Source organism: Tachyglossus aculeatus, chromosome X1 (assembly GCF_015852505.1).
Source record: "Tachyglossus aculeatus isolate mTacAcu1 chromosome X1, mTacAcu1.pri, whole genome shotgun sequence".
NCBI lineage: Eukaryota > Metazoa > Chordata > Mammalia > Monotremata > Tachyglossidae > Tachyglossus > Tachyglossus aculeatus.
Genome location: NC_052101.1, coordinates 80,923,407 through 80,935,978, shown reverse-complemented (window position 1 = coordinate 80,935,978; position 12,572 = coordinate 80,923,407). Strand labels below are relative to the sequence as shown.

The 12,572-nt window shown below is 44.3% G+C and overlaps 1 protein-coding gene across 2 annotated transcripts in view; it reads right to left on the bottom strand.

Moving 5' to 3' along the window:
• Nucleotides 1-12,572, bottom strand: part of PHF2 (PHD finger protein 2) — a 202,311-nt gene that overhangs the window by 89,727 nt on the left and 100,012 nt on the right. For both annotated transcript variants that reach the window (XM_038772093.1, XM_038772094.1), the window contains exon 2: nucleotides 3,512-3,597. In XM_038772093.1, coding sequence (XP_038628021.1) covers nucleotides 3,512-3,597 — 86 coding nt within the window. The remainder of the gene's footprint in view (nucleotides 1-3,511; nucleotides 3,598-12,572) is intronic.

Sequence of the window (12,572 nt, the reverse complement as noted above, 5' to 3'; positions counted from 1 at the left end):
TTATGTGGGACAACCTGATCACCTTGTGACCTTCCCAGCGCTTGGAACAGTGCTTTGCACATAGTAAGCGCTTAACAAATGCCATTATTATTATTATGTGGGACAACCTGATCACCTTGTAACCTCCCCAGCGCTTAGAACAGTGCTTTGCACATAGTAAGCGCTTAACAAATGCCATTATTGTTATTATGTGGGACAACCTGATCACCTTGTAACCTCCCCAGTGCTTAGAACAGTGCTTTGCACATAGTAAGCGTTTAACAAATGCCATTATTATTATTATGTGGGACAACCTGATCACCTTGTAACCTCCCCAGCGCTTAGAACAGTGCTTTGCACATAGTAAGCGCTTAACAAATTCCATCATTATTATTATTATTATTACTAGCCACTGCCCAAGCTAGGAATGGAATGGACAGGCCTCTGCTTGAGTCTCCCTCCCATAGTCAAGACTGGTAGAGTACTGGAAACTCTCCAGGTACAAAGTACTGGAAACTCTCCAAGTGTGACCCTGAGAGGGGATTCCTCCTCAATAGCTACCTCCAAAAACATCACCTTTTCCTGAGCATTAATTCTGCTTCTCAGACTCCCCATCTTCTTCAGAAGGGTGTGTCCTTTATCTAAGTGTCTACCCAATAGGACCTATTGTGTTCCCCTTGGGATTTACCTGACAGTAACTCTTCTTAACAGAATTACTTAAAATGTCCTTCTACAAAGCCATAGCCATCTCTGTGGGTAAGCATCCCCCAGGGTTAGTCTGGCATTTCTGGGGAGATCTGGGCAGCGGGTATAGGGACTATGCTGGGCCTTCAGTCCCGATTCAGACACCTTTGCTGCATCCAGTTTCAGGCTACCATTTACAATTCCCCTACTACCCACCCAAGTTTCTCTACCATAGTACAATAGGGTAATAAAAGGAAGCTGTGGATTGGGAGAGGGGGAAGAGAAGGGGGCACCGAGAGCCCTCACAAAGAACTACGTAGCAGCAGCTCAAAACCCAGAAGTTGTGGGGTGAACTATAAAAAGCCACAGTAGGTGAAATGGGAATCAGTGCATCTTCTGCAGCCAGAGGCATGCATGGTGAAGTTACCTGTGTATGTTCCAGATTTTCTCTTGCACAATACGGTGAGTCCCAGAAGGGATACGGAAATGTTTCAGGCCAATTTCTGTGGCCACAAAGCACTTACGTTTCTCACCTTTATGATCACTAATAATACCAAGCTTTATGTTTCTTCTAGGTTTTTAAAAAAGAACCCAAAAGCTACCATTCCAGACATTCTTTTTAGCCAGTCCATCCTCCCCTTCAGAGGGACACTAGGGGTACAGTGAATGAATGGTACCCGCATTCTCTTCTACTTGCCCAGCCTAAACTGCAGCTCACCCTGACTGGCTAGTTAAACATTTGTCTATCCAGACATACAAGAAAACTATACCTATCAAGCGAGTCAGTCCAGCACACCTCATGTTTTCTCATTACAGGAAAGCCATCCTAATTCTATCATTTCTGCCCAGGACCCTCTCCAGACTTGGAAAAGGCAAAATGACTTTAGATTTCATGCCACAAGAAAAATGGCTGCATGAAACAGGAGTCACCAAGCCACTCTGTTGAAGTGAAAATAAAAGAAAGAGGAAAATGTCTTCTTAATTACACATCTGGAAGACATACATCGCGGAAGGTAGGAGCCAAAAGTATATTTTTAAAATTCTGCAAAAATCGCATAACAAAGAAAATCAGGATATGAGCCTCTTTTTGTTAACCTAGCAAGTACACCTTGGCTGGAAATGATCTGATCTAGAATAGCATGTTCATTTTAATTTACAATTGACACTTTAAATAACTGAATTTTTTTAAACACAGACTTTAATAGCCTACAAAAAAGCAAAATGGGTGGATTTCCATAATCATCCTCACCCTATTAAAAAAAACCCAAAGGGTTGCAAACAGAGCAGACTTTGAATGGCTCTTTAAATACAGAGTATGCATTGGCTGGAAAATATCTTTTCTGTGTTGATATTACTACAGCCAGTTTTAAATTCCTTGTGTTACGATAACATTTATTTATTTTCAGAGAGGCTTCTTGGAATTTGTGGAGCATTTTGAGAAAGTGCATCCAGAAATAAATCAATTTCTAACACATGTATCACAGGGGTACCTGGGTCCCTAGGAAATGGCTCCAAGTGTTAATACAATAACTGATCAAAACATTTAACAGAAAAATATCAGTTTATACTAATGACTGCATTTTAAGGTCAAAATGCTAAGCAAGCCAGCTAAAACACTTGTGGAAAAATCTCCCCTCCCCATTCTGTTGGAAAGTGATAATGGAGCTACACATTTTCAATCCTGTTGAACAGCATATGTTCTGAAGAATATCGCAATCACAATGTTTATGGTAGGCAACCTGTATTTTTTTTCTCCTTTGACAATGACTGTGACAGACATATTGCCATAGGCAGAGCTTGTTAAATAAGGAAAAACCAAGAAGCTATACACAGTACTGTATTTCAATTCATTCTTGGCAGAATTGGCATTTTACACTTGTAATTCTCTTAAAGGCACATTGCATTGTCTGTCCCTCTGGGAGTTAGCATCTCAGTCTATCTTTTTCGGTCTTTGTTGTGGCTAAGACCCTGTAGTGAAAATCATCTGAGGCAAAAGTCAGATTTTTTGTTTCAGCTGCAACATCAATTTGATTTTAATCTCAATCTACTCCCCAGATCAGTCTTTAACCCCCCAATTTTACTCAAGCTGTTTATCAATACTGTAGGTCTTTTCACTTGACTTAACCCACCCAAGTTGCTCTAACAGGGAGCAATTAACTTTAGCAACAGTCTGAATTCAATTGGCTGTTTCATTTTCTAGACATGCCCAGGTAGGAGTTTAATAAATTGAAAAAAAAATACACAAATGAGAAAATGAGAATCCCACACCCTTTTCAAATCCTGAAGGAGGAAAACATGGATTAAATCTTTTCGAATCCCTGAAAGTGTATCAGAGCTTGCCCAGTTCCTAGGATGCAGCACTTAGAATAAGTGACTTGAAAATGGTCCATTTTATCAATTGCTACAAACGTTCTTTGCTTTGTCTATTTAAAAGCAGTAATGAAAATGATTTGTTAATTAGTTTTCCCGGGACAAAAAGATCCCAAGCTTTTAAAGGCCACCATCTGGGAGTTAGGATATTAGGATAATTAGCGAATTCAGAGAACTTGGTTCTAGAGTCTTAACCCTTTAACATTTGGGAAAGTCTGCATACTGAGCCAGAACGGCCAGAGCTCACACAGTTGCTCAAAGATCAGGCCCCTCAGTACGATGGGATTAGAACCGCACAGAAATTATATTCTGTAGAAACGGCATAAATGTGCATGCAGTCACTGGATGAACTGAAGTACTGGTTTGCCAAGAACCTTGCTAGAATCTTAAATTAGAGAAAACTGCTTTAATTATGGGGGTTTTACAATTAAACAATCTACTTAAGATAGGCAAAGAGATAACAGGGGGGTGTACTTACAGGTAGACTTTCCGTGAGTTTTCTCGCAGTTTGGACAATGATAAATGTCAATATCTGGTGCCTCCTCCTCTTCTACACCAACACAGCTGGAATATTGAAAAACAGACACTGGATCACTCTCCCTGCTTTTGTGACTCCTGACTTGAAAGGGGAGAACAGACAGCTGTCTGAGGGCTGAAGGCAGCGACTTTGTTTTCTGCCACATGAGTTTCAGCAGGGTTAATTAGGGAGGGCTCAATTCAAAAGAGAAGCCATCCCTGGCCCAGGACTGAATCTGGATGGGCATCCTGCTTGTCTACTGAGCTGAGAGAGCTGGTCCCCAGAAGCCTGTTGGCCTGTTTTATGCAGGCCGGTCTCTCAGAGGCACAAAGGGGAATGGACGTTTCATTAGAAATTCTCTGCTTCCATGCCACATCCATCACAGTGCCTGATTCAGAGGAGACAAATGCTGCCTCCTGCAGAGCCAGAGAACGCCTCTCCACCACTGAATGCAGCTCCCAGGGAACAGGGCGACCTATTCACCACTGCCTCAGCTGCCCACTGGCATGGGAGCCCCAGTTGCCAAAGAGGTGGGAGGACCAGTGGCACCAAGAGCTTGGCCCAGCCTCGGAGACATGTCAGCTCTCTGCCAGTTTGGCATGCAGGAAGGTAAGGGGACCTAACGGGGAGGACAAAGAGTTCACAGCCCGAGCGGCTGCCAAGACGATGGGTTGCCTTGCGGCAGATGCTCGGAACACCCACTGAGACAAGTGCGTATGTTAAAACATATGCAACAATAGGGCTGCTGCCTGCAAGGCTGTTTTGTGAATGGGATGCAGAGGTAGGATGTGGCGCTGGGGGAACAGCAAAGCTAAATTACCAGAGAATGAGTCCAAGATTAAGCAAAAAACAATGCTGCGCCAAAAATGAGAGGCGCTATTGTCCCTGTCCCAAGTTGAGGCACCATCGCTCTTACTTGGGTGGTGAGGGAGAAGCAGAACCTCAATTCACCTCTTTCTGCCTAAACTCAGCCCAGCAGTCTCGGGAGGCAGAGCAAGACCCTGATGAAACCGGAAAGTTTGGATTTGTGTGGGAACCAGACCTGGTGACTGATAGACTCCTCACCAAGTCACTGCAGTGGGGTTGGGCACTAGCCTGTCTCTCATTGTCTCACCCCTCTCTCAGCAGGTACAGCTGATTTCCAATCTGTGGTAGCCATCCCCCATTTCAGGCAGTCTACACATGTTTCTCAATTCTGAGGGATAGGGCTGAACTCCAGAGTGCAACCAAAAGCAGTAGAGACTGACCCCCATTTTGGCCCTCTGAGTTCAGGAATCCCTAAGTATTCATTTAGCTTCTCCTCCAAGTAGAAAGGAGGGGGATATCAATGCTAGTGCTGTGCTTTCAACCGGTGATACTTGGGGTACTTCACAGTACCCCAGGTAATACTTCCTGAAAGCCCTTTAAATAAAATACTATGGTGTTCGCTTTATTAAGGGAGGATGTGGCCGGGCTGATGGCCTTGCTTGCTTTACATAACTGCTGGCTCTCTTCAAATATAAAGAAGCATTTATTTTGAAAGTTTGCTATCTGCCTTGTTTCCTTCCCTCACTCTCACTGGAGGGCTTCCAAGGGCATAGGGCAAGTCCTAATGCAATCTGCAGGCTACTCTCAAAAAATAAAGAAAGGGTTGAAAAGCATTAGAGTAGTGACCAAATGAAGCAGCATTAACAGAGAGAACTTCTGGTGCCCCTGAAATACTCCATCTCCTGACCAAAAACCCTCCAAAGCTCCCTGGGTTAGCAAGTTGGTGATTTAAAAACCCAAGACTGAACCTAAAGACAAAAACACAATCACTACCAGTCTGGTCTTTCTGTTAAGCAATTTCTAAGCAATAAGGAAACATATTGGCTGAGTTTGCATGAAGCATGAATAGTTTTTGAAAGAATCTTTCCAGTGGAAAAATTAGACTTTGTCCCAAATCTGCCAAAGACGAGCCTACCCATCAACACCAAGCTAACATTAGCAAGGGTTGCTCCATGCAGACAAAAGTATTGTGTTTGGCAGCCGTCACTACTAACTCCACCTCAGTCTGCTTCAGGAACCTTGGTGTAAGCATGGTCTGCCAGGGTGGCAAGCTGAATTTCAGGCTTCTTGATCCCACTGAGCCTTTTCCATCCCTGTCCACTTACCCCACTGCCACGCTGGGTACCTGGAGCCCAAGAAAGGCTGGGTGGGGTAGGAATGGGAGCGGCTTTGCTCCCACCTCCTCCAACTGGGAGAGAATAGGCAACACAGGAGGCTGAAGCAGGTTACTAAAGCTGCTGCTGTGGCTTCTGCTCTTTCCTCTGGTCTCAAACAATGGGGCTATGTCCAGAGATGTTTTCTGTTTAACAACACAATGCTTCCCCAAGGGTTTCTCTTGTTCCCATATGGTACTGCTGCACAAATCAAACATAGAAACTGCAAAACCTTACATATCCTTAGCAGAAAAGAGCAAGAAATCAGCTCCCCTAGGCAGCAGCTGTCAATCAGGTATGGTCCTAGGACAATTAGAAGTCCTGTTTGAGGACACAATCTCACAGGGAAAAAAAAATAGCCTCAGAGTCTCATCTGAATTAGCTTCTGACATTCCTTGCTAACCTGCAACAAAAAGCACTAGCTGCAAACTTCCCTCTTGTTTAGTTGAAGACAAGGCTGAAAATGTTTGTGCCACTGAGAAATGTGGATTTTTCTAATTTAAAAAAAAACATTTATTTTGCCTATACAAGCCTCAGCCATTAAGTGGCCCAGACTAATTTAAAAAAAGGAAAATGAGAAACAATGGCCCACAAAGCATCATGGATCCCAGATTCTATAAAAACAAAAAACAAAAACACAACAAAAAAAGGCCAGAAAAAATTCCTTATGCTGCTGGATTAAATTTGACAAATTTACTACAGGAGGGGATTAGGTTCCATATGAGTGTGCCTAAGTCTCTACATTCACCCCAACTAAACAGCTGAAAACTGTGGGCATCCAGCACCCCCTTATCTCTGATAAGGATGGAGAGTGAGATAGTACCTAGGGACGGCAGAAGTAGGTTAACTACTACAGCTTCGACTTGGTGTGAGAATCAATCCCTTAAGCCTATGGGACTTGGAAGCTGGGTAAATGCTTTGAGAGGGAGGGGTGGGGGGGGCTGCTTCCATCTGGTTTATTTCCTGTTACAGTGCCTTGCACCCCGCCATGAACTTAAGGGACCTTTTCAAATAGCATTCTGATCTCCAGTGATCTGCAGAAGGAAAATAATGACAGCAGTGACTGATGGGTAGTACTACTCCTTCAGCTATGCATGACTTGGGGAGGGTCTAGTGGTTTGGGTGAAAGTAGTGCTCTGGAGTCCAACTTCCCTCTTCTCTACCCTGCCAACCACTATCAACAACACTTTTAAAACCACATTCCCTTGAATCCCAGGCTTAGGGCTTCTAGTGAGACCATCTGGCATTGGCAGTGACAACTACAATGGGATTTCAATCCTCTGGAAAACTAGGAACTGTGCCCAACCTGGAAAAACAGAAAACTGGACCTTCTGGATCCTTAGTTTTTATGGAAGTTCTCGGGAGCAAGGAATCTACACTGGCAATCCAGGCACTTCCCGCATAACCCGCCTCTCCCTCCACAAGCCTTTTCTCCTGCCCCTGCTACCTCCACGAACAGCAGGCGACCTTGGAGTAGGAGCAGGCTTAGCGCTGGCCCCCTGAGATGTCACTGCTTCCTGTGAGGGAGAAAGCTGGAGGTTACCCGAGTTCCTGGTGCAGCTCCCTAAGTCCCAAGAGCTCTCCTGTGGTTGCAGGCAGGGAACAGTGATGGAGGAATACAGGTCAAGGCTGGGCACTCCAGAATTCCTGATGCATCAATTCCGGGTAACTTAAGGACAAATGACCATATGGGATTTTCAAGCATCTGAAAACCTGTGCTGCCTATCTTGGCACCTGGCAGCACTCTACCATGCCCATGCCACCTCCAAGGTGGCAAGGACACTTTCAGAAGAGGTGCAGGTCCCAGAAGCCCCTGTGGCTCCAATTCCAGTCCCTACCAGGATGGGATCTGGAGTTTCAGGAGCCATAGAAAGCAAGGTCCTGCTGTACTTTTATGATTTTATTATTTTTCACTTCCTCTGAGAATCCTGAATGTGTGCTTTCTTCCAGTATGGAGGAATTGTTTTTCTTTGGCTTTGTTATGAGGCAAGAGAGCAAAGATGTGCTGCCACCAAGTTTTTAGTTCTCAGGGAAGCTGGGAACATCTGGAATAGCTTGTGTGCCTTGTGACCAAGGAGGGTGGATCTGTTCTTCCTCCAAGTTTCTCACTGTCCTGCTTGTTGCCTCTGCAGTTGACAAATTGTACTTGGCTCAGGTTTCTTTGAGCCTCTTGCAGGGAAGGTGGCTACATAAGCTACCAACACAGGACAAGAGCTCTCAGAACATGGACATTTAGGTCACATCTCATTTGCCACCCACAGCTAAACAGAATCCTGCTGCCCAACTTCATTTTGTGTACTCATGCTACAATTGAGTCTTGTTGTCCCCCTTGCTGGTGAGCACGGTACACAGGTGATGCTGAGGGAACTACTCAAGAAGCCAGATCTGGCATGTGATGGGTCCAGGTCTCACAACCAAACAGAAGGTTGGATGACACTAGAGCTGGAACACAGTCAGACTAATGTCCACTTCAACAGAGGACACATTTGAAGAATCGACGACAATACGAGATCCAAACAAACTGCACGAAGGGAGCTGAGATGGGGCAATAGAAAATAAGGAGACAGAGGAAATGGTTTAAGGCTGTCAAGAAGAGCTGTACAGATTCAGACAACACAGCGTAACATCTGAATGTTGGGCGAGGCAGACAGATCAGCTTAACTTGCCGCAATCAAAGAAGATGGGGCTCTTTGCGAGCAGAAGCTTCAAGAGGATCATTCAACCAAGAGGCAACTATGAAAACATGCACTAGAAGCTGCAAACAGCAAATTCATCAGCACAACACAGGGTTGTCTTTGGCTGTGCACGGTGTGGATGGGACTGTTGGTCCTGGGTTGGCCTTTATGGCTAATCCCACACCCGTGGATAAATTGCACTTAGAATAAAAATGTTATGTGTACAAATGTACGCCCATACATACGCGCGTGCGCGCACACACACACACACACACACACACACCCCTAAATAATATTAGCAATCAAGGAAGACAATAGAAAGGCACAGCTGTATTTTAAAATTTACAATGAGGATGAGGGTTTTTACAGCCCCAGTCTTCAAGGAACAGTACCTTCTCAAACACATGAACAGTGATCTCAGATACACAAACTTCTGTAAAGGCAGTGGGGAGGAATGGCAATAGGAAAAGAGGTAGACTACAAGTACATGTTGCCCAGTGACCAGCAAAATTTCAAACAACTTAAGCTTGTGTCCAACTTTCAGCCAAAACATGACTTAGACTGCAGTACACGGTACTTTATAGTTCTGCTAGAAAATTTACAGTTTTCCTTTATTTTCCAAGGTCACCCCTGAGCATACTCATACTTTAAATATCCCTGGGTTTTTCTAGGTTGAAAATACCTTGAAATGATATTGGTCCCAAGTGGCTGTTTTAGAGGAATTTTGTGATACTATATCTGCATTTTTCTCTACAGGAACTATGTATATTCTATACTGTTAGGCATATCGACAGCCCTTTTTGCCTTGGACTTGCAAAGTGTCTTGCTGATCATAAGCAGGAAATTAGGAAATGGGTATCATGTTTGCAAGTGTTGAGGGAAGCTGAGGCACACAAAGAGCAAACAGCTGTCCAAAGTCACACAGCACATTAATGTAAGCAAATTAAGTCTAGATGTCAGATCTATTATCATTATTATGGTATTTGCTAAGCACTTACTATGTGTCAAGCACAGTTCTAAGCAGGGGGGTAGATACAAGTTCATGTCAAGCATAGTCCCTATCCTTCATGGGGCTCACAGTCCAAGTAGGACAGGTATTGAAACCCCATTTTACAATTAAGGAAACTGAGGTACAGAGAAGTAAAATGACTTGCCTAAGGTCACACAGCATGCTAATGACAGAGCTGGGATTAGAACCCAGGTCCTCTAACACAGGCCAGTGCTCTTTCCATTGGGCCATGCTGCTTCCATAGCTCCGGGATCTATTAACAGGAACCAGAGTCCCAGTCTTTTGCTTTAGTGACAACCACTGCCAGCTTCAGCCTCCTGTTGCTTCTAACTTCATCCTACAATAACAGCAAAAATCAGAAAATAACCAAAATTTCCATTCACTAGGAGGAATGCAAAGCCAAGACACATGCTTCCATGCAGGTCACTCTTGTTTTATACACAGTACAACCTTTTCTCTGAAAAACTACCTTATGTCTTCTCTGCAAAAGAGGGCAACCTAGTCCCTTAGTCTTTTGATGGAACACCACATTTTCAGAATCCTCTCACTATACTGAGAAAGAGCAAGGAAAACAAGAATTTCTCAGCCCCGGAAAGGAAGCCCATTTGCTCTTTCACAGTCTGTTGCTTTTCCCCCCTTTGTTTCAGCCTTGTGATCAAATTGCTTTTTCTCCTTTTCATCCCACCTGACAGGGGAGCAACATTTTCGGCCAAACCCACTCACTTGGTTCTGCAATGCCCCATCAATCTCTACAACACTTGAACCAAACTTAGCTCCCTTCCCAGAATATGATACAGCATTGACCTTATTGAGTAGTTAACCTTCCTGCTGGGTAGCCTGAGAGACAAAGAATTGCCTAACCAGCTCAAAGTCATCCTTGAACTATAGAAAGGTCCACAGGTGCACAAAGCAAACTCCTGGCTCTCTTCTTTGCTCTAGCTTCTATGGGATACATGTAGGTCGAGGGTATTTCCTGGCATGTGTCTATTAGCATGGGCACTCATTAACGTGGAAGTGGCTGCTCAGAAGCATGTCAAGTATAGCACAGCTTGTTTTTTTAAAATGATATTTGTTGAGTGCCTATGATAATAATAATAATAATAATAATAATAATAATGGCATTTATTAAGCACTTACTATGTGCAAAGCACTGGTCTAAGCGCTGATGAGTTTACAAGGTGATGAGGTTGTCCCACGGGGGGCTCACAGTCTTAATCCCCATTTTACAGATGAGGGAACTGAGGCCCAGAGAAGTGAAGTGACTTGCCCAAAGTCACACAGCTGACAAGTGGCGGAGCCGAGATTTGAACCCATGACCTCTGACTCCAAAGCCCGGGCTCTTTCCACTGAGCATGATGTTCCAGCACTGGGGTAGATACAAATTAAGCAGGTTGGACACAGTCCATGCCCCACATAGGGCTCACAGTCTTAATCCCCATTTTACAAATGAGGAAACTGAGGCCCAGAGAAGCTAAGTGACTTACCCAAGGTCACTCAGCAGCTAAGTGGTGGAGCCAGGATTAGAACCCAGGTCTTCTGACTCGCAGGCCCCTGTTCTATCCACTGGCCTATGCTGCTTGTCTGAGAAGTACATGGGTCCAATGATATTTCATCAGCTGACCAGCAGGGGGCAAAGAGTGTAATGTAACACTGAAAAGGTCAAAGGGAGGCTTGGGTGGAGAAGGAGAAGGGAGCGAAGCTGGACAGTTAGCCGAGAGAGAGGCCTGCTGAAAATGTTTTTGGGACTTCTTTTGCTCTAAATCGCATCCAGACAACAGTAAGTCAATCTCTATGTAGGTGTGACTTTCTACATTGCTATGTTCCAACAGACCAATGTCCAATCCGTATTTTGAAAATCCTAATCCTCAGGAACAGTACTTTTACACTTCTACTCTGGTTGCCGGGAATGATGAAAGGCAGCAGAGCCTAGTGGAAAGAGGACAGGATTGGGAGTCAGGACACCTGGTCCCAGCTTCTCCAGTTGCCTGCTAAGTGACCTTGGTAGAGTCACTTCACTTCTCTGTGCCTCAGTTACCTCACCTACAAAATGAGGATTGAGACTGTAAGCCCCATGTGGGAGAGGGACTGCATCCAATGTGATTACCTTGTATCTACCCAGCACTTAGAACAGCACCTACCACATAAACACTTAAGAGAAGCAGCGTGGCTAGAGAAGCAGCGTGGCTCAGTGGAAAGAACAGGGGCTTTGGAGTCAGAGGTCACGGGTTCAAATCCCAGCTCTGCCAATTGTCAGCTATGTGACTTTGGGCAAGTCACTTCACTTCTCTCGGCCTCAGTTACCTCATCTGTAAAATGGGGATTAAGACTGTGAGCCCCCCGTGGGACAACCTAATCACCTTGTAATCTTCCCAGCACTTAGAACAGTGCTTTGCACATAGTAAGCGCTTAATAAATGCCATCATTTTTTTCAACAAATACCAAAAAAAGGTCAGTTAACTTTTCTGAGCCTCAGTTTCCTCATCGGTAAGAAGTGGGGATAAAATACTTGCTCACTTTCTCCATTTCTTAGACTATAAGCCCAGCGTGGAACAGGGACTGGGTCCAATCTGATCAATCAATCACTTATAAGTGCTCAATACATATGATTGATTGACTGTACAGAGCACTGTTCTAAGCACTCCCTGCCCAAAATACTCTGTTGTCTACCCCAGAGTTTAGGACAGTCCTTTGGCACATATAAAGTGCTTAATAAATGTCATTAGTAGTAGCACTATGGTAAACCTCATTGTAATAAATGCCTCACTAATAAAAATCAACTTGGAATGAGCATTTTCCACTGTTCTTGGCAAGTGACTGTGCCATTTAATATTTCTCAAAGGCCTCTGAACAAAGAATGTCCATATCAGAGGCCCTCCAAAATTCAAGTTCATTATAATGAGGTCATACTGTATTTGGAGGTAGCTTTTCAGAGGAGAGAATGAGGTTTAGAACTTCAGTGGGGGTCACAGCAGCATGTAGGTATTTCCTACAGTATGACCTGGGCACTGTAAATGGCAGCTTACCATAGCAGCTGGATAATCAAACAGGTCTCAGCCACTCCGCCTATCTCAACTGCTCCAAAGGAAGCCTGCCTGACCTCAGCTCAGTTTCTTCTTAACGCAACACCACGGTTATTTTTGACTAGTGGAGACACATTT